The sequence below is a fragment of the Carassius gibelio genome, chromosome B21 (assembly GCF_023724105.1).
Source record: "Carassius gibelio isolate Cgi1373 ecotype wild population from Czech Republic chromosome B21, carGib1.2-hapl.c, whole genome shotgun sequence".
Classification (NCBI taxonomy): Eukaryota; Metazoa; Chordata; class Actinopteri; order Cypriniformes; family Cyprinidae; genus Carassius; species Carassius gibelio.
The window spans coordinates 29,149,301-29,172,265 of record NC_068416.1 but is presented as its reverse complement, the minus strand read 5'-3'; the positions used below and the strand labels follow the sequence as shown (position 1 = coordinate 29,172,265).

The window sequence follows — 22,965 nt, the reverse complement described above, 5'->3', positions numbered from 1 at the left end:
TAAATGTGACAATTAATTGTTGAAAACTCCAAATAAAAGATTTAAATAATTAAGGAACTTACATCGGCAATGAGAAAAAGTGACTCCTCTTGCTCTTTGAAGTGTGCCAACATCACAAGCATCGCTGCTAGGCCATCAGATCCTTCTCGGTCCTTCTTTATGGCTTCCTTCAGAACAGCTCTTACTTCTTTCCTCCACTTTGTAATCTGACTACTGAAGAAATCCAGGAGTCTTTTACCCTTTTTGTCCATATCTTCATTCAGTCTTGTGTATAGTTCAACATTGGTGAGAGTGGTGAAGTGTGACAATAAAAACTTCTGTGAAAAGAGAAATGGCCACTCTTTACCCACATCCAGAATGCTTGGGGAAGGCTTTGCGTTGATGTATTCCCGCTGTTTGGCATAAGTGATTGCCATTAGGTCTTCTACCCTTCCTCTCTCAGCGCCCTTTAGTCCCTCTCGGCTGAATATATCAATCATCTCAAGCTTCTTTTCCTCTAATGATGCTGATGTTTCCCCATCTGGATAGTCCGCTGGCTGCCAACGAACACACCCATAACTGTCGATTCTTGCACATGTAGCTACTGCTGGCTGGTCATCATCACCATCCTCATCATCTCTCTGGGTGCGTTTGTGCTTCCTCAGACGGGAAAGAGAGTTGCCTCGATTCAAATATTCTACTCTGGTTTTGAGCTGATTTATAACGCTGAAATACCCACATCCAATTAGCTCCCCCTCTTCATTTTTGTCTAAAAAGCTATTTGGATATTTTTGAGTTATAGCTTTAGCCACTACCACACACTCTCTGCGAGTAGGGTTCAAGGAACGCTCTCTCATCGCATCAACAGTGACTTTTATCAAGTGTCTGCGGTCATCCGGAGCTGGCCTCTCACCAGCATCTACTGCTCTTCTAAGAGTCAGCCTCACTTTGTTCCATGGCACCTCAAAACTGTTCACCCATGCAGAGATGGGACTTATAGATGATATGGGGCATGTGCTGGAATAGGCAACTGACAGTGGCTCAGACGATGAAGGGCTCAGCTGGGGATTTGAAGGACCTGCATTACACACTGTGAAAGCACAGAATAGTCAGGTGAAAATAAGGTTTGACCCAAAAAAAAAAAAATCTAACAAAAGTTTTCTTAGTGGTTTACAATAGTATCAGATGTACTTAAACTAAAACTAAAAAAAAAAAAATCAAAATGGTGGCCGTCAAGTCCTTATAGGTGGGTCAATATAGGGTTAAACCAACAAAATTTATATAAAATGATTTTTGTTTGTTTTTTTGGATTCTGGTACAGTTCAAATATACAAACTATAAAAAATACTAAATAACAGACTACAATGTATTTAAATGTGACCTTGGGAAAAGGGTCATTTCAAAAATGGTTGCCATGGCTTCATCTCAATTACTAATCAGCCTAGATGGGTGATTTGAGGTCAACTGATGGCAAACAAGAAAATTATTTTACATGTTAACATTGAAATATTTTTGATGATGTGCTTTTTTCCAGCCGCATTGCAGGTGTATGTTAAAATCAATGTGTTTAAAAAAAGAGCAAATGCAATGCATGACTATGGGATCTGCATGGATGGGGGAATATGGGCAATATTTTAAATGCTGTTTTCAATTGCAATGCGACCACTATCCTTCTGTACTGTATTGCACTGTTCTTACATACTTGGGCCTATAATCAAGTGATTAGGCTCTTTGGAAAGTTGTGGGTCTGTAGTTTTGCGTGGAATAACTGTATCTAGTGCAGAGACAGCATTGCAGAGGCAAGAATATAGTTTTTATTTTTCCCTTATATACCATCTTTTTTTTTTTTTTAAGCAAATTTGGCTTTATATGCTGCCATTAGCAAACAGCAAACTGCACATCCAGAAGGGCATCTATTGCCGTGGGGGATTTCAATAATTCTAACCTCAATCTGTACTCCTCAAGTTCTATCAACATGTCACCTGCCTGACCAAAGGGGACAGAATCTTGGACCAGGTATACACTAACATCCACATATAACAACTTTTTTTTTTCTTTTTTTTTTTTTTTACAAAATTATGATTGAATGATTGCGGATTTATTTAGTTATTAATTGTAGCGGATCAACTAATATATGTTAATTAAAAGAACTAATCTCACCTTTCAAGGAATGAATAATTTTTCTGCACTGAATGGGTGTGAGCAGATGTTTGATGTCATCTTCTTGAATAAACTGCAGATCATCTGGTCCTTCAACACCTACTTTCACCAACTCATTGACTAAAGTTTCAAGCTTTGCTTCATCTAGCTGTGGTAGCACGGCCTGTATTGCCTTCTCAATGGAGTCCATTACTCATTCTTCTGAAACACAGAATGATGCAGAGCAACAAGATTAAGACCAAATTGATTATATACAGAAAGAGGGTAATAATCTGCAAGATTCTCTACAGTCAAACACTGATATTGTGCTTCTGAGTTGCTTTGTAAGCAATAAACACCAAGATCCACAACAGGCACAGACTGATACTGCTGGACAACAAAATGTACGTTTGCCTCGTTTACCAGTATCAACAGTATTTTCCCAAGTAGATACCCTGTGTCATTTTGGTCCACTACAACAGTCATGCCTCTTTTGTACAGAGTGCCTTTGAAAGTGACAGAGGGTGTTTCAGTAGTGTCTTCTGGGCGGAGACCCTTGAGACTGATAGCTCTCTGAATGCCAATCTGGTACAGTTGGTCATCAAATTTACTTGGTTGGCCCATTTGCAGAGTTGGAGGAAATAAGTTACCAGCATGTAAATATGCTTGTAGCAACTGGTGTCTTTCTGCTAAGGTACTGCAGAGGTTTTTAAAGTTATGCAGTTTCCTTGCACACTGCTTAAAATATGAGTGCTTGCTTTCAAAGCGCAATGTCCACAACCTAATGAGGGGACCAAACTGAAGAATGAGTTCTGGGTAATGGACAAGATAGTGGTGTTTGGGTTTAAGTGTCTTTTCTGGGAATGTGGCAGTTCTTAGCTGGATGTATTCCTCAATGAGAATCTTAAGGTATGCTACTTGGTTGGTATGGATCTTGGGTGCACATATCAAATCCACAATTTCTCTGAGCTTTAAGCACAACTGCCACACCTCGTCATCAAGTGGATTTTTGATTCGGTCTCCAACCAGAATAGGAAAGAGACGTAAGAGGCACCAGTTTTGAGCAGCATGTCCTCCCAGCTTCTCCGCATTAGTTTTAACCTCACATGGCTTGTTATTTGCATCACTGCCTAGGTATGTGAACTGTGATATAGTCCGATTCAGTTGACCATAGGTAAAGTGTTTGCCCACTGTCACTAAGTGCTTAATGTACATAGCAAGATCAAATGAAACAACCCCTTCAAACAGGTCATGACCCAGGCACGGAGGGAGCCCTGGCTGGCAAACATGAAAATATTTCAACTGATTGAAAATTGAGTCAAATTTTACTCCACTGTTCATCTCCTGGTCTGCCAGGTCTGCCACACTATTTTTGTAACTCTCTATGGTTCTTTTAGGACCAGATTTGCAGGGATCTGTTTGAAAAGACACTCTGTCGATGACACAGTACCGGCAAAAATGTGTGCTTTTACTGAAGTTTTCAGTAAACCCGCCAATACTGTGTGACCCCAGATTATCTCCAGTAATGGCAATCACAGAGCCTTTTATTTTCTCCTCAGCACCATATTCAATTCCATTTTCCTCCATTTCTTTTAAGTCACTGACTAAAGTGGAGAACACTTTTTCTTGTCCAAAAAATTGGAAATCCTCCTCTCTGCACAACATAACAAGTTGCATTGGATCAATGGAAGACCTGTTGTGTGGTGCAATCTCTGCAAGTGTCATGTACATGGCCAGTATTTTGTGTTTTTTTCTGCCTGAGCCCAGTGGGTTCGCAACTTCGAAAGAATCCTGATACAAGATGAGAGACAATGAAGATGGTGAATCTCGTAAAAGTATATTCTCTTTAAAGTTTCTACCATCTCTCACATCTTCCAGAACATCAGGATTTGTTTCTGTGTCAGCTTTAGCTTGGGCATACTGTTCTTTAACAGAGTTCTGAGAGAGGAGTGATTTTACTGTATCCTTGATGGGCACGTACTGGTAGAACCTCTCTTTGCCTTTAGCATCAATGCCCAAATAAGTCTTGACTGGCTCAACATAGCTAAATCTGCTCTTAAAGAAGGTTTTACGGGTTTGATCTGTTCTAAACACTCCTTCGTTGCACATTTTCAGAAGGTTATCTTTTGAGAGATTATCAAGGAGCCTCTTAATATCACTTTCAGGGACATTCAGATTTGTTAACTCTTCATGCATCCTAGACAATAGATGAGTCAAACCAGTGTTGTGTACCTCTTGTATTTCCTCTATTAAGGTCTGAATTGTACTGGCTGGTAACAGCATTTTAGCCTGCATTCGGAGATAAAACATGGCCAGATTGTTCATAAAATCATCTGTGTCCACTTCATCTTCTGTGTTGTCATTATCATCGTCAAAAGTGGTCTCAAAAGTGTGATCTAGTTCACTGTCTGATGACATGGAGGCACAGGTGATGTTAGTACTAGCAGCACTGGTAGAACTTTGGCTAATACGTGGAGAAGTAGATATACTCTTGTGTTTCCGATTCAAGTGCGAGGCAAAGGTTGAACGGACACGGAAATGTTTTAAACAATTAATATAAGGGCATGACACTTCTGTGCCATATTTAATATGCCACTGAAGATGTTCATGTAAGCTTGGAAAATTTGCTGACACATAGTTACAACCTTCAACAGAGCAAGCCAAATCAACTCCATCAATGTTCTTTTTAAGTACTGGTTTAGCGGTCTTCTTGTGAAAACGGTACATGTGGCTCTGAACGGCACCACGAGTCACAAAAGTGGCAAAGCATTTTGCTACGCCACATGGAAATCTAAAGTTAGCTAGATTTCTGTGTATGCTCAAATGACGAACAAATGCAGTAATTGAAGCTGTGGTGAAATTACAGTGCTTGCACGAGTAATTCATCTTGATGGAAAGCTAACTAATTATACTCCTAGCGCTAGCTGTATACACTTGGCTTTCCACAGCCTGACAAGGGTGTGGCACTGAACTTTCTATTTTTCCTTTTTTTATTTTTATTTTTTGCTCTAAGTAGTGATGGTAGAGTTACTTACTGATTTTCTGGAAGTCCCGATAAGCAGTCTGTGAAGGATCCGCGATTCCAAGATGGAAACTCCGGCAGAGGCCACGGGTGGGAAAAATACATTAACGTTAAAGCCTGTGAAAACGTCTCCGTCGGAGCTCTCACGGAAACGTTTTCGCTGAATTCCTCTCAGGCAAAAAGTGAAAGATATCAACACAAAGACGAAAACAAAATAAATAACTTTACAACCACAAGACAAATCCGTGTATAAAGAAACGTAAATTTGAGTAATAGTCTGTTATTAACGGAGCTTAACGTTAACGGCTGCGAAGACGTCTCCGTCGGAGCTCTCACGGAAACGTTTTCGCTGAATTCCTCTCAGGCAAAAAGTTAAAGAAATCAACACAAAGACGAAAACAAAATAAATAACGTTACAAGACAAAACCGGGTGTAAAGAAACTTAGATTTGAGAATTAACGGAACTTGTCTGTCACTGACGACGAGTCAGAAATTCAAGTGCTGCTGCCTCTTTCGCGCTTTTTTCCCCCACAGATACTAGATCGTTCTAGACTGGGTAAACTCCGCCCACTCTGGCGCTTTGATTTCGCCAAACAGCTCTGGAAACTTGCACCTTTATCTCTCCTGCTTCCGAAGGAAAAAAATATATATAACACTGATGTTTGTAAAATAAAAATCCCATGGTACGTATTTATGAGTTAACCAGACAGCCCCAATTTTGGGAAGTAATGCACATGACATAGCCTACCCAAAATAAAAAGGCTGCTGCTCATAAGTCATTCTGAATAGACACATAACCTACATATATTTACAAAGCTTGAGAGTTTTGGCTCAAGTTCAAAACTCAAAATTAATCAGATGTTATTAATATCGAGATATATAAGCTCAAAAATAAAAACAACAAATATTAAGATTATATTTATTAAATGTATAAAATATTAATATTTAAATATTAATATACATAATTATGTGAATATACTATTGCAACTTATAACCAATGGTCATGCTTCAGTTCAAATCTGAGGATGATATCTCAAAAAATTATGCGTTTATGAAGCCTATATTGTTAGACCATGTCAGCGGAGACTTTGGAGAAGTTTAAGATAAGGCTTATCAAATATTTTATTGCCCTGTTAACACCCATTTACACCCAAACACCCATTTACAGTCACAAAACAAACAAACTAACAAAAAATATTCTTGGAATCTTATGTGAATTCTTTAAAAAATATATATTGTATGGAATAGAAACCTGCAGCAGGTGCATCAGAGTACAAGTTACATGACACATTTTAATTTATTAATATTACACTTTTACTTAAAGCTCACCATCGAGTATTTACATCATATTCCGGTAATGAATTATGAACAACAATAATCTGGAGTTGTCCATGTGAAAGGGGTACAAAGAAAGATATGATAAAAAAAGGAAAATTACAGTAGTTTACTTTACTATTTACAGTACTATAGTGGCTAAATTGTGATTTTTTTACAGTAATGCTTTGACTACTGTGATTTCAACTGTAATGCTTGGACTACTGTGATTTTTACAGTCTTACTGTAAACTTTACAATATTTTACTGTAAAAATCTTATACAGTAATGTTACTGTGAAATCGACAGTAAATTACTGTAGATTTCACAGCCATTTTTTACAGTGTACATTTAGAGTCAAATATCAGCATAAAACCACATTTACAACAAGTTTTACCAGTGCAGTGAATGGGTGCCGTCAGAATGAGAGTCTGATAAAAACATCACAATAATCCACAGCACTCCAGTCCATCAGTGAACATCTGGAGAAGACAAAAGATGAAACACATCCAGCATTAAGATGATTTTATAGAGTCTATAATCCATAATATTTTCCTCCAGTGAAAAAGTGTTCTGGTCTGAATCAGGAGAGAAATCTGCACAGATCAAGCAGCGTTTAAACAAATATGTGTCTGGATTTAGATGTGAGAGACAGCAGATGCCCTTTTTCACTGGTGGAAGTGATGTTTTTATCAGACTCTCATTCTGACGGCACCCATTCACTGCAGAGCATCCATTGATGAGACACTGATGCAGTGCTGCATTTCTACAAACCTGATGAAGACACAAACTCATCCTGATCTCTGATGAACTGAGAGAACATTTTTATTTTTGCCCAAACTATTTTTAGTAAAAAGAAATTAAAGTTTGTAAATTTGTTGAGGGAAATGCATGCTCAGGCATGTTCTAAGCTCCTCTGAAGAACCCTTAGTGCCAGTGAAGAAGTGGTGTTCTTGAGATGTTCAGCGGAGGCTGATCTGGGATCAGGGTGGGCAGGATCACGCTGTCTGAACATATGGCCGGCGCAGTAAATCTGATTAATTTGGGAGGACCAGGACAGACTGCACCAGGAAAACCCAGCCAGGATCTCCTCCAGAGCAGCTAAAAACAGACGAACAGACGTCAAACCCTCAGATGGTCCTGCTGAGGACGGGTCTGCGGGTCTCAAGACAAAACACAGCACGAGGATCCAAATATACTCAGCCGAGCTCGTCACAGCGGTCATGTGACTCGGACACGACACGCTCAGATCGAACACAGGAGATGCAGAGATCTGGAGACATAGACCCAACCTAGAGCCTGAAACATCTGATCTCACTGCATCAAGCCATTTCAGCTTACTGTGTCATAATCAGAACGAAATAGAGATCAACAGCTTAACACCACAAACAAACATCTTCAGGCCATTATACACTGAGAAATAACCATAAGACTGTCTTGAAAAATAATCGTATGTGACCCTGGAGCACAAAACCAGCCTCAATAAGGGTACATTTTGTGAAATTATATAAATATATATGTACACACATACTCTACATATACAACTATTATCAACACATAAACTGTGAAGGTAAATATAAACAAATTACTAACCACAATTCAATTTATAATACCATATTTTATTATTATTATTGCAATAGGATTTGTTTACCTCTTGATATATTGCCGTTTTTTCATCTTTTTGCCTCTGTAATTAATATGTTGATAATAATATTAGCATTAATTGTATTTTAAGTAATCTAATAGTTCAATCAAATGATAACATTGGCACTTTAATGGTAGAAACCACTGGTCTAAAGGAAGAAATCATCATTTTATTAAACAGTTATTGTGATTGTTATATTTTTAATTTATTTAAACCTTGAATGAAGGATGTTCTGCTGTATGTTGTGAGATACAGAGTTACAGAGACTCACTGGTCAGAGTAATAGTCAATAGTTTCTGCTTTCAAACGTCATGCACTGTGACAGAGCTACACACACACACACACACACACACACACATCTGCAGTCAGACTGAATGTAGCACATCGATGAACATCCGTCTGTCACAGACCAGAGATCAGCTGCAGACACACCGTATCCCAGCATCCTCGGCTGATGAGAATGTATAAAGTGAACTCTGACACGTTCAAACCTTGCAAACATGATTTCCCATCGCATGCATGTGGCATATTTAAACATCTGTTAATAATGGATTGATGGTCCTGCTGAAGAGCCAGTTGTGCAGCTGAGCTTCATCCGTCCTGAAGAAGAGGTAATGTTCCTGGAAAATGCTGAATCCAACTGCTGAATCATCAGAGAGGCGAGGAGAGTCCATCCATCAGCATCCGCTGGAGAACACACTGCAGACGCAGGAGAAAAACAGCTTTAAACATGAAGAACACACAGGACAATCACAAAGAACATCTTGTTCTTCAAACCATCTGTGTTTAGAACCTCGAGACCTGCAAATACAGACAGATACTAACACTAGCAGCAGTCATAGATGAACAGATTTAAGCTCAGTGACCTCTGACCCCAGCGCAGATAGACTCTTTATGAGGTCGTCTGTTTCTTACACAAGCTTGATTCTGCTATGACATAAAAAAAAAAAACAATTCTAACTTACTTTTCCCAGAATTAAAAGTTTCAAGTAAAGAATTACAGGTAAAACATCAAAATGCCACCAAGATATCAACCCAAAAATTACAAAAAAAGTCTGAATTACAAGAAATAAATGTAAGAATTGAGAGATATACAACACAACTGGAAGAGTAAAGTCAGAATTACAAGTAAAACATAACTCAGAGATACAAACTTAAAGTAAAAAAGTCTGAATTACAAGAAATAAATGTAAGAATTGAGAGACATAAACCAAAATTACGAGAGTGAAGTCGGAATTACAAGTAAAACATCAAAATCCTGAGATATAAACAAAAAACTGCAGGAAAAAAGTCTGAATTGCTACAAATAATTATAAGAATTGCGAGATATAAAAATGTAATTGTAAAAAAAGAATGTTAAAATTGCACACAACTTTAAAGTGAGATACAAATCTATAATTACCTTTTTTATTACCTGCTTCTTATTTGCTGAATGAAATTCTGTACTTGTTTCCGACTCATTTTGTGTGTCTGCCCCCCAAAAAAGCATCTGTTTTGCACTTCCACATCACACTTTCCCACAAAAAACATTTTTGCTTTCGACAACTATTAGTACTTGTATTTTCTTGTAATTAGCAAAAAACACCACAACATAATTCCTTTGTGAATCTAAGCCAGATTACACTGAGCTGATCAATTCCCAATTCCCATTTTCACACATTTGATGAAGAATATGCAAAGATAAGCCTGAGGTTTTGAATTTTAATGCATTCATACAGTGACAGAAAATGACAGATTCTGTGGGGTAAGAGCGTATTAGACATTAATTGGGCTTTTGAACATATTTTCAATTTTCTATGCATTTCATTAAAATACAAATGACATTTTGATTGCTTTGGTTTTGATCAGTGCATTAGAGCTGATGCCTAATATAGCCTATAATTAAAAAAAATCCTTATTCCTATTTTGTGAAATTGTTAATGATCTGAACTGGCATCATCAGATTAGGCCTTTTAGAACTTTCCCAACTAACAGGGTTCTGTCAAACTAACATTATCAGAACATTGATTCTGGTCTTGAAGAATGTTCTCAAAACATTAGCACAAGAACATTATTAACAGAACGTTTTAATTCTGAAACATTGCAGCTGGACATTCCTGTAATGTTTTCTAAATGTTGTTACTTGTTTCAGAATCTTAAGAAAACACTCAAAAGTAACGTTCCTATAATGTTTGCAAAATGATACAATGGAACGATCCCTTAATGTTCACATGAAGAAAGCACTTTAAAAATACTTAAAACCTATATATTTTAGAGAACATCCATCAGACGTTATCATGAGACTTCAGACTGTTTACTGTAGACGAATGACTCTTATAAAAGTGTCTGGAGATGTTCTGACTGATGAAAAGATACAGTAAAAACACTGCGTTTCATCTAAATGTTTAAGAGTGATTGGAGGATCCGTAATGGCCTCTTAAAAATGATTTATGATGAAGAATCACAGGAAGATTAGACGAGCTTCGGGACGACAGGTGATTTTAGAGAACGACTGGTGCTTTGACAATCTGTGAGACACAAATCAAAAAGAAATGACAAAACCCACAACAAGAGGCTCCCGCTGTGTAATTTGAATGCAATTTGAAATCTTTTCAATGAAAGCCCAGACTTTGTGTTGAAGATGTTGTACAGTGATAGAAAGTGGAAGCATCTGTCTGCAAAACCAGACGCGTGCGTCTCAGAAAGCCATGAAGCGTGTGTCCTGACGTCTGATCAGTGATGAACGAGAGCTCAGCTGTGAACACCAGAACTACACGTGTGTCGCTCGCTTCAGAAAGAGTCTGAGGAACTCTGAGCTGAGACGGAGTAGAAGAGAACCTTGAGATCACTGAGCATCGCAGACATCACCGTAAAAATACAACGTCAAAAGGTTCTACTAACAAATGTAAAAACTAATTAGCCTGAACAAAGAATTATTAGTAGAAGTCAATAAATTATTATTTTATTTTATTTTATTTTATTTTTTGTGAGAAAAAGCTTCAGGAGATTTTTGAGTTCTCAACTTGTTATTTTCCGTTTATACAACAAAAAGTTGAGAAAATGAACAAAATGACTAAAATGCATTTAAAGTATTAACAACAAATAAATATATAAAAAACACAACAAAATTACTTGAACCTAGAACTTAAATTACAATAAAAACATTAAATAATTAAATACAAATAATTAAATATGTAAAATAAGTAACGCAAAATATTGATTAAAAAATTACAAAAACATTAAAATTAAAAGATAAATTTAAATTATAAAAATGAAAAGTAATTCAAAATATTTATAAAAACTAAAATTCCTATAGTAGGTAACTGGCACTAACATGACTCTGGCCTTGAGCCTTTACAACTGTATTCAGCACAAACTCGTTTGTTCACAACATATCAGACTTTCCAAACTGAGTCATCTGAACAAACAAGTTTGCATTAAACAACTTTGCACAAGTTTCCATCATGCACTGCAGCTTAAAAAACATTTAATATCAATTATCATTAAAATATTATCATTGTTCTACCATCTTTCTGGGTTAATTTATGATGTGGCTGTCAACGAGCTTTCATGAGGATCAGAGTTCATATTTTCACTGAATATAGCATCTGTTGATCAAAATCCTGAGTTATTTGACAGTTACTGGAATTGTTAAAATTATTATTATTTTACATCAACAACACTGGAAATGATGCAAACACGATACACTGTATGTGGTCATCTTAGCAATTCACATTAGTCTAAATCTTTTCAAAATTAAATCAAATTACCTTAAATAGAATAGAACATGTATTATAATAATGCATTAAAGACACTATCATGGTTAAAATCATCTTAATGCTGGATGTGTTTCAGGTTTTGTCTTCTCCAGATGTTCACTGATGGACTGGAGTGCTGTGGATTATTGGGATGCTTTTATCAGCTGTTTGAACTATTCATTTATTAATCATCTTTTTAAATTGTCAGCGTGCATAAATGTCCCATACTGTTGTTTTGTGTTATTTGGCATTGTGCACTATGAATATTATGTTTCTCTTCTATTGCTTTGGATGAATGTGAATGTAAATATTTTCTCATTTCTGAGGACAATGCACCCAAACCATCACTGATAAACACACTCACACACACACACACACACACACTCGGAGCGGGTCAGAGAAGGAGCGTCTGGAGTCTGGTGTGTGAAATGTAAGCGTGTGATTGTGGATTCCGGTCGCAGGTTCCAGATGCTGGCTGCTATGCAAATGAAGCCGTGTAGCCGTCAGGAAGAAGATTACATTCCTGCATTTACTATTCATATATTTGCAAGGTGACTCACTTCAGACAACGCTGGTGATCGAGAGAGAGAGAGAGAGAGAGAGAGAGAGACGGCATATTTGATATGTTCACTGTCAGCAAACCCACTTTAATCCATTTCACTGTCAGGAGTCTGAAAAACAAGCAGCAGAACCAGAAACAGAGCAGACGTGAAGCAGAGGCTTCCAGACTCCAGTAATCAACACCTGAATCACTGAGATCAGCATCAGACATCAGCAGATTCATCATGTGTTCTGATCATACCACTGATTTCATCATGATCTCTGATGAACACAGACACAAGTGCTGCTGAACACTCATTATTTACCTTATCAGTTATATTCATATTTCAAAACAGATTTGATTTATTTGAGATGTTTTATGAAAATCTATCTATCTATCTATCTATCTATCTATCTATCTATCTATCTATCTATCTATCTATCTATCTATCTATCTATCTATCTATCTATGGGTGAACTAAGTTAAGTCCCTTTAAACGTTTTATTTTATTTATAAATATTATCTATTTCAAGTTTGTATTTTATTTTTTATTTTTTTTACTCAAGCTTTAGTTAAACTTGATTAAATGTTGGTAGATTTTTTATTCTAGGCCCAGTTTCACAGACAGGCCTTAGTTCAATTAAAGTACTTAAGTAGCTTTTATATAAATGTTACAGATGTTTATCTTGAGACTCTTTCTTGATATTTATAGATCTGTCAGAGCAAGATATTTTCTGTTGAGACCGCTCAAACATGCATTTCAGTCTGGGACTAAACCAGAGCCTAAAGATGATAAAATATAAGTTGACATTTATCTTATTTCAGGTAAATAATGTTTATTTTAAGTCTTAAATAAAAGAATGTTTATATTATTTCATTTTATTTAACGTAAGACGTTATGTTTTGATGGTTTTGGTTTGAGTTGATGATGATAACCCTGTTCTGCAGTTCTCAAAGTATCTGTGAGCAAACATCAAGAGCTGAACAATATTAAACTGAGCTGAAGAGTGAAGACGAGGAGAAGTTTGTTCTGAGAGGAAGGACTGTGTGTCAGCAGAATGTGTCTGTCCCAGAGTGCACTGCAGGAACGCTGATGTCATCACTTCTGCGGAGGACACAGACGCCAGTCAACTCTCAGAGACACAACTCAAGCTGATGAAGCTTCAGACGACTCTAGAGACCAGCGAGTGTGTGTGACCGCCGTCGAGGGGTTAAGTCAGCCATCACTAGTGCTCTAAACACAGTTTCACATCAAACACTCATATAAGCGTTTAATAAGAGAGATCTTTGACAATACAGCAAGACCCGCAGAGTAACGTGACCCAATCAGCTGCGACACAACAGAGACACCGTGATGCATGTGCTGTCAAACACACCATATTCACTGCATCACACTACTGCGGCTGAATCATGACATCTGTGATCGACTCATAACCTGATGCAATATACTTCAGAGGAAAGACACTCAATGATCTCGTCAAGCCATTGATCTTGCATTCCTTATGTTATGTGTGCAACACTGAGGTCAGGGTTCAGTTCACAAGGAATCAGGGGCGGATCTAGAACAATATTGATGGGGCGGCGAGAAGGGGGCAGGAGTTTTTGAGGGGTGGCAACATATGGCAGACGTATATATACTGAATTTAGTCACAGTTATCACAGTTTGATGATAAATATATGTGCACACTACAAAAGGACACAGGCTATCATTTACAAACTTAATCTCATGCAATCAATGTCTTGCATTTGAAACAGTTATAACAAACATTACAAACATATAAGGAATAAGTGACCATACCCCATAAGCACCACACACTCACTAATGAATGCAGTATGCATCCACATGTCATTAAGAGCATTATAAAAGATTCAGTGTTATCAATATGTCAATTTATTATAAGAAACACAAGACTTTAACAGCCATTTCCAGCTGGGGAGACTCAACTGATTTTCTACAGTTTAGTGTTAATCATCATCTAACTCAACCAGTCAAGAGCTACATTTAGCCTTAGATGTTATATGAATATGGTCCTGAAGCATAGCTTTTATTAGCTGACAATAATCATAAACAAATAAACATTATAGGCACAAATACAAATGTACTTTCAGAAATTGTTTCTGAAAAATATGGTGTTATTGTTTTGGCAAGCTTAAATTAAAACTTCTATGAAAACTTGTGTGATATTCCTTTAAAATAATGTTTTAGTATGTCTTTTTTTAAGTATATTTTACTAAGCAATTTCTTACATAATTTCTTTGAGTTAAACCAAACTTTTATTTTGGTGAGTTGTAGACAGAGTTTCTGTGTTTTATTAATAAACTATTTTTATTAGCTATTAAGCCTACTTGAAGTATAGCATACTCTACTGTGCAATAGTACTTTATTTCTGTTTGAATTTCTTCAAGCTATACCGAGATTTCATTTTGACAGGTTGTCATAAAGACATTGCCGTTTCTGTCTGTCTGTGTATATTATACGAATGAATGACGATAGTTTTATCAAATGAAATGGTGAAATCCTCTCATAGCCGCTGACGTACACATGTGTAGCCTACATCATGTGTTAATATAGTGAAGAGCTGAATACACCACGCGTGCTTCAGTGTGTGTGTGTGTGTGCTTCAGTGTGTGTGTGTGTGTGTGTGTGTGTGTGTGTGGTAGAGCACACATTCCCAGAGACGTGTATAACAACACCTTAAGGGTTCCCATAAGCAGGATTTATTGTTGTGCCCCCTTCCTCAAATATGATGATGAAATAAACACCTACTATAGGGTGAAAAAATAACTTTAATCAAATAAAAAACGAAATAAATAAATTGTATTATTTACAAATCACAATTGTAGCTCTCCACATTTACCTGTGGCTATAACTTTATTATGACTCTAATTTATTTTATAGTCTCAAGCATTCAGAAATCATGCAAAAGGAAATTAAGCAGTTTTACTATGATAAAACCATGGTTTATTTTTGTAAGGGTTGTGATTTGCACAGTTTTTGTTGAAGAAATTATAAAGGCTGTGTCATCTATAGCAAAAATGTGTCCAGAAATGAAAGATGAAGTGAATATTTGAATGAAATGTTTGGTCAGTATCCTAAACAAGGATTTGATTGTCCTGTAAGTGTAACAGCAATCACATGGCATTTGTAATAACATGTACATAACATTGTTTATTTTGTATTTGCCTACATTATGTATTTTAACAGTGTTATTAATAACCAATCATTATTGCCTCATTATTTTTTTTATATAATGCATTTTAAGTCATTTTAAAGGATATTGATGGCTTAGGTCTATTTTTATAGCAACAACAACATCAAAAATATTACAGTATATTAATACTTTGTAAATTTTTATTTGAAGTAACAGAACCATGGTTAATTTGCAGTTACCATGGCTACAAAAACAATGATTTGTGGTGTTATTGTTAAAACCATGGGAAATTTTCGTAAGGGAACCTGAAAAAAAATAAATCTTTCACAGGAATGTGCCTGAAAGTGATAAACGGGCCTTGTTTTTACCTAAATGATTTATACTTTATTTTAATATATATTAAAAATGTATAAGGTGTGCATTGTAGCTGACAACTAAATGAACACATTACAATTGTTTTATGACTGCAAGTCTTTCTCCTCAAATGCTTTTGAGCTTTACATTTGCGTTTGAGCCCATGTGAAAGAGTAGCATACATTTACATATGATTTACAGTTTATTTTAATAAATATCAAACATTTAATTCAATTGTGCTTTATAGCTGACACCTACATGAACAATTACAGTTGTTTTTATGACTATAAGTCATTCTCCTCAAATGCTACTGACGTTAGAAAAGTGTATACCAACATCGCATGTAACTTTAGAGACGGTCCCTAAATTTGAGACTCGTCCAACGTCCAACGTCAAACCAACTTTGTCTGTTTTTTTTTTGTTTTGTTTTTTTTACTTTTGTTTTCTTTTCGCTGGATTGGATTCGTCCATCAATTATGAACATTCATTCGCAAACATGAGGTGCGAGCGGTCGCGATTTGGGCAACTGGGATGGTGCCCCCTCTGGGAGTTGGTGCCCTAGGCAGATTGAGTCAGTTCAGGAGTTCGGAGCGGGATCGCGAATCATTTGAGTCAGTTCAGGAGTTCGGAGCGGGATCGCGAATCATTTGAGTCAGTTTGGGGATCGCGAATCATTTGAATCAGTTCGGGAGTTCGGAGCGGGATCGCGAATCATTTGAGTCAGTTCGGGAGTTCGGAGCGGGTTCGCGAATCATTTGAATCAATTCGGGAGTTCGGAGCGGCTTCGCGGATCATTTGAATCAATTCGGGAGTTCGGAGCTGGTTCGCGAATCATTTGAGTCAGTTTGGGAGTTCGGAGCGGGATCACGAATCATTTGAGTCAGTTTGGGGATCGCAAATCAGTTGAATCAGTTCGGGAGTTCGGAGTGGGATCGCGAATCATTTGAGTCTGTTCGGGAGTTCAGGGCGGTTCGCAAATCATTTGAATCAGTTCGGGAGTTCGGAGTGGGATCGCGAATCATTTGAGTCTGTTCGGGAGTTCGGAGCGGGATCACGAATCACGAAAGATTCGCGCTCGTGAATTTTCAAATTGCTGCCAACTGGGGCAAGGCTTTCTTTTTTCTTTTTCCACCCCTGTAGATCCGCCCCTGCAAGGAATGCATGATCAATTGAATGAAAAAAAAATCTGCCAAATGCATGAAGAAATGAATAGTTTTATTCAGCATGGATGCATTTAATTGATCAAAAGTGACAGTGAAGACATTTGTAATGTTACAAAAGATTTATATTTCAACTAAATGCTGTTCTTTCTGTGAATCCTGAAAAATAAAATGTATCAGTTTCCACACAAATATTGTGCAGCACAACTGTGTTCAACATTGACAATAATCAGAAATGTTTCTTGAGCAGTAAATCATCATATTATTCTGATTTCTGAAGATCATGTGACACTGAAGACTGGAAAACAATCAGCTTTGATCACAGAAATTAGTTACATTTTAACAGAGATTCAAACCGAAACATTTTCACTGCTTTTGATCAAATAAGCGCAGCTTTAAAAGCTAGTGTGAAGTGTTTTTCAGTGTCATCCACAGCTTCTTCTCAACCGATGATTCAGAACAAGTCACAGAGGAATTGGTGCTTTTTGAAAATGTAATGAGAATTCTTATTCTTTCTTATTTTTTCAGAATTCGCCCTGAAGAGCCGAAACACAAACATGACTGTCCTGATGCAATTTGTGCAAACTCTAATCATCATAATGAAGTAAATAATCTCAGAAGAGACTTACTTTTTGGCAATTTATTACATTTGAATTAATCAGAGGGATGTGCAGGGCTGTTTAATTAGGCATTAGTTTTAATGGAAAGAAGCTTAAGTCTCTAATAAGGACAGTTTGAGTGTCAGTAACATGAGAGAGAGAAGAAGAAGATTCTGATGAAGGTTAATGGAGAGTCAGAAAAACAGATCTGAAGGTCTGACTCTAACAGGTGGATGATGATGTCGGTTGAAATGATTTCCTGCTTGACTGTGGCTTGATGAACATGATTGCCTCATATTTCCTGCATTCAATAACAGATCAGATGACACAGCTGCAGAATCCTGTTAGACGTCAGCGTGATGAAATGAGTTCTCTGTTTCTGAGATGTGAAGAGCTTCTCGATTCAGTTCCCTTCACAGGTGACCACATTCTGCCAATTAGAGAGGCACTAATTACAGCGGCGTGTCATCTGAGATTAACATCAGAGCGTCACGCGGCCAGCGACTCCTCTGAAGTGATGGAGAGGAGAGAGAAGTGAAGGAAAAGCTTTAACAGAGAGAAGACTGACTGACATCTACATGCTGTAATCCTTTCAGTAGCACTGGACGGATTCCTCCTCTCTTCCCTCATCTAACCATTTCTCATCTCTGGACGCTAATGCAGCAAGACGCTTTTAACTCTACTTTAACCTCTGTTTGTCCCCTGTCTTCCAGGTAGCACTGGCTGTCCTCTTCTAACCCCTGGTCATCTGATATTCTTCATGAGCATCAGACCGAACTCAGGGCAGCAGAGAGAAAATGGCGCAAATCGAAAGATCCGTCAGAACTGAGCATATATCAGACGTTACTTTCATCTTTCTCTGCTGAAGTCCATACTGCCAAACCTTCATCCTTCAACAACAAGCTCAACATCACTCTAGACACACGTAATCTCTCCAAAATATTAAATTCTCTCAACATTCGAGGCCTGGGAAGAGGAGGTATCCAAAACACATCAGCTGGTCACTGGGGTTCCTCAGGGATCAGTGCTCGGACCCCTCCTGTTCTCCATTCACATGACATCACTGTCCCATCATACATCAGTCCCATCAGCAGCTGCTCTGACAGTCTAGATGGTTGCTAGGTTATCTCTGGCTGGTTGCTAGGTTATCTCTGGCTGGTTGCTAGGCAGTTGCTCAGGTGTCTGTCAGAGTTTGTCTGTGTTTCAGGAGTTTCATTCTGATTGACGTCCAGCTCAATATCTCAACTCCCCTGAAGTCTGTACTGAAGGCATGAAGAGGAAATAATCAACTCACGGTGTCTTTGTCTGAACACAGAGTGTTAATCTCAACACTGACGCTAACATTCAACACCTGATCTCGAGGCAAGACTTTAATACAGATTTAAAGCTCAGCACAGAAATGAATGTCAGCACACTATAACAGATTGTTATATTGCCAGATCAGGTCAGGATGGAAGTGTTTGTTGGTCTCTGAAGACACGCTTCACATTCCCTCAGCATCTCCACTTTAATGTTTTGACCTCCATTACTTTCAGAGGAACCTAAAATGTAAGTCACTTTAACTGTGTTAAACTCTGCAGCCAGTAACAGCAACAGAATAAAATACAAGCCATGCATTTTTATTTAACAGTGTATGAATTCATTCTAAATCACCACCTTGTAAAATCCCTTTTACATCACACCTTCAGTTTTTGACCTTTTCCTTGCGTTTGTGTGTTCTTCATTGGTTTTATTTATTTGCTGTTGTTTTTCTGTAAGCACTTTGAGAAGGTCCCACTTTTAAAGGTGCTAAATAAAATAAATGCATTATTATTATTATCATTATTAAAATAGTAGCGTTTTCCTGTAAGATAGGTTGAATGATATCCATTGATTCCTGTGCTGTGTATTTCCCCTTCAAACATACAGAAGCACTTGTGATGGAGCAGTGCTTTGTCTTCATGCTTCAGTGAGTGATTGTGTGTTTCTGTGTTTTCGTAGCGCTGCCTGTGGGAAATCCTGAGGAAATTCAGATCCATAATCATCTCATCAGCCGTCATCCCTCATCTGGTGATTTCTGATCTGTTTATATGATGCATGCGGAAGAGCCACGATACCTTCATGAAGAGACACGTCCGTCTTGGAGACAATCAACAGCTTCTTTCAGTCAATATTCTGGTTAAGCCGCTTTGAGACAGCCGACTGATTCATTCTCAGCACTGAATACAAAACCCACAACAGAACAACATGAATAAACCAATCACGACTCGCGGATCAAGTCCATCTCTCTGTATTTAAACAGACTGATGTTACGACAGACACAGAAGAACTGGCTAGAAATCATCAGAAACTTCACAGCTGTTTGACACTCATGCAAGTGTTGATTCTGACTGTTCACATATTGTTTCATAATAAAATTTGGGATTGGCTTGAAATGTTTAATCACAAATAAAATGAAAAACTCACCAGGATGAGATCAGGATGAGTTTGTGTCTTTATCAGGTTTGTAGAAATGTAGCACTGCATCAGTGTCTCATCAATGGATGCTCTGCAGTGAATGGGTGCCGTCAGAATGAGAGTCTGATAAAAACATCCCAATAATCCACAGCACTCCAGTCCATCAGTGAACATCTGGAGAAGACAAAACCTGAAACACATCCAGCATTAAGATGATTTTAACTCAAACACATAGAGTCTATAATCCATAATAACACTTCCTCCAGTGAAAAAGTGTTCTGTCTGAATCAGGAGAGAAATCTGCACAGATCAAGCAGCGTTTAAACAGATCTAAACTCATCTGTGAGAGACCTTTCACTGGAGGAAGTGTTATTATGGATTATGCCATATTCACCGTATCACTATCAGGTACTAGTGAAGACTGACTAGTGAACAGCACTAATTAGTTCACCTAATCATATACTGTTACTGTTCCCATCTCACCTCCATCAGGAGCATCTCATCCTCAAACCACGATGGAAATACAGAGAGGTGTTTGCCATCGTGTGCTGTTCTCTGAATGATGGCCGTGTCTGTTTCTGACAGGCTGGAGATAAGAAAGTGCCCTGGGGTATTAGATGTCATTCCTCCTCGGTGCTGTCTGTGAACAGAGGATCTCAGCACAACAAAGCTTTCTGTTCCCATTAGGAGAGAGGAACGAGCAGGATAACGGAGAGAAGTGTGTAATCCCGGCTCAATCACACACAGGCACAGAATTTCAATCATCCTTAATAACTCAAGTTCACTATGAAGGGCACACGCACATAATTCAGCACAGTACGAGCTCTAGATCTCTACACATCTACTGGCTGATCCTGATGCAGTGCATTCAGTGACGGTCTCCATCATGATGTTGTGTTTTACGCTTCACAAAACAGAAAACGTCATTATTTTATATTTCAACCTTAATTTTAGTTGAAAGTTAACATTTTTGTTGTTGTTGTTAATACTTTAAATGTTCATTTTAGTCATTTTGTCATTTGTTTTATTTTACTATTTATATATGTCTACTTTATATACTTTATTTGAAGCATTTTTTAAAATACTATAACTACACAATCAATGGAAATCTTATAGATTAAATAAAATAGGTTTGAGTTCGTTCACATTTCAATCTATTTTATTTCAAGTAACAATTTGTTTGAATGCTTCTCATGTTAGGTTTAGTTAAGGATAACTCATGACCTTTGACACCAGCAGCTAATGACCTGAGCAGTGTCTCTCTCCTCTCAGAAGTCTGTTTATTCGACTGTCCTCACTATGTCTCAGAACAGACCTGAGGGATCCATCAGACTCAGAGGCTTTCGTTTGGTGAACCCTTGAAGGCTTCGAATGCTGTTTGTGTAGGGAACGTCACAGAAGGTCTTTCTCTGTGTGTGTGTGTGTGTGTGTGTGTGTGTGTGTGTTTCCCCCGAGGAGCAGGAAACGTCCTCTTCATGTTCTGGTCCAGATCCTGAAGGATGCACTGCTGAAATCCATTCAGCTTCTGCTTTGAGATGCTGTGGTGAGTCAGCGCTTTCTTTCCCTCAGGATGAATCATTCATCATGACCTTCTCACACGGAACCGCTCCATCAGGTCTAATGTGTGTGTGTGTGTGTGTGTGTGAGGGACAGGAAGTGTGTATGAAGCCTGAAGCTGGATGGAAGATAAGAACGCTGAAGGAAGAGGAGGAAGTGCAGACGTCAGGACACGAGTCTCCAGGAAGAGCATGAGTCTGTTTATAGAGTCCACATGGTGAGGAGATCCACCTTCATCCCTCGTGATCTGAGCAGAGTGCTAACAATAGATCTGCTGAAGCATGAGCCTGCACCTAGAAACCAGACGCAACACCCTAGCAACCGCATAGCAACAGCCCAAAACACTCACAACACTCTAGTAACCTCATGGTATCCAGCTCAGTTTCTGATGAAGCGTAACTGATGTTTTCCGTACGAGTGTTTCTCAGTCAGACAGGAAGGAGCATGAGAGACAGACAGAGCGTCTGTGTCTGGAAGAGCTGAACACTACACACACTTCACAATGACAGGTCGAGAATAGCAGGAAGGAAGTCAGCTCGTGTTTGAAGGGCATGTGATCTCACCTCACTTCCTGTCTCAACTGGAAGCATTGTGTGTATTTGATGGTGATCTTGAAATTGTTGCCCTCTTACGACTGTTTACAATAATGTGTGTCTAAATTCCTCTGATAGCTGTGGAAACTGTTCCAAAGCTCTGAAAACATCAGTTCTTCAGCTCAGCTAATGTGCATTACTGAACTGTGTTCCTTTCGGTTAGGTTTCTTATAATATTTCAGTGTGTTTAAGTACACAAGTAATTGGTTGCTTCTTTTTAGAATGTAATTTTTTACATGATGCTTTATATTTTCAAGCTGCCCTAGAGGATTATGGGAAATGTAGTGTGGTGACCTCTTAAAGGGCTCAAGCACAATTTCACACGTTGAAACTTGTTTATAACTATTATCTTACGCCGTGATTCTTTTCTTGTCAGAAAGTCTTTCTCTGTGAGTAAATACAACACATTGAGGGATTGTTCTGCATGCGTATTCTTCTGCGTTTACTTCTCAGCTCTGATGGATGAAGGGTTTGTGTTTGGATCTTGAGGCTGAAGAGATGAAGCCAGCTGTTTGTACACGCGTCTGATCTCTCCTGTTGGTTATGATTATGATGCTGTGCTCGGACACATTCAAGGCAAACGTCATTTAAGACGGGATTAAGAAGAGCGAGGGAAGCAGTCAGCCATGCTTGTTTCACATCAGAGCTGGATATCAGCTCACTACATTTTCAATATATAGCTGATAAAACTTCAGCAATGTTTCTCACCTTCATCTCAAAGCACAGAGAGGAGCGAGG

At 38.0% G+C, this 22,965-nt stretch overlaps 1 protein-coding gene and 1 long non-coding RNA gene across 2 annotated transcripts; both read right to left on the bottom strand.

The window, feature by feature from the left end:
* Positions 1-41: 41 nt before the first annotated feature.
* On the bottom strand, positions 42-6,834 carry LOC127985901 (uncharacterized). The gene is made up of 2 exons (XM_052588103.1): positions 2,140-6,834; positions 42-1,069 (listed from the first exon to the last, which is right to left on the bottom strand). The coding sequence occupies exons 1-2, from the start codon at positions 2,327-2,329 to the stop codon at positions 42-44; spliced, it is 1,218 nt and encodes a 405-aa protein (XP_052444063.1). The 5' UTR covers positions 2,330-6,834.
* A 10,833-nt stretch (positions 6,835-17,667) lies between these two features.
* LOC127986361 (uncharacterized) lies at positions 17,668-20,461 on the bottom strand. Its single transcript, XR_008160829.1, has 3 exons — positions 20,087-20,461; positions 19,738-19,839; positions 17,668-19,639 (listed from the first exon to the last, which is right to left on the bottom strand). It is a non-coding gene; the product is annotated as an uncharacterized LOC127986361 (long non-coding RNA).
* Between the last annotated feature and the right edge of the window lie 2,504 nt (positions 20,462-22,965).

Excerpts from the sequence above, each read along its gene's own strand:
- LOC127985901 (XM_052588103.1), bottom strand. The coding sequence starts at position 2,329 with ATGGACTCCATTGAGAAGGCAATACAGGCCGTGCTACCACAGCTAGAT. Across the intron at positions 1,070-2,139 it reads AATTATTCATTCCTTGAAAG|TGTGTAATGCAGGTCCTTCA; the intron begins GTGAGATTAGTT and ends GTGCTTTCACAG.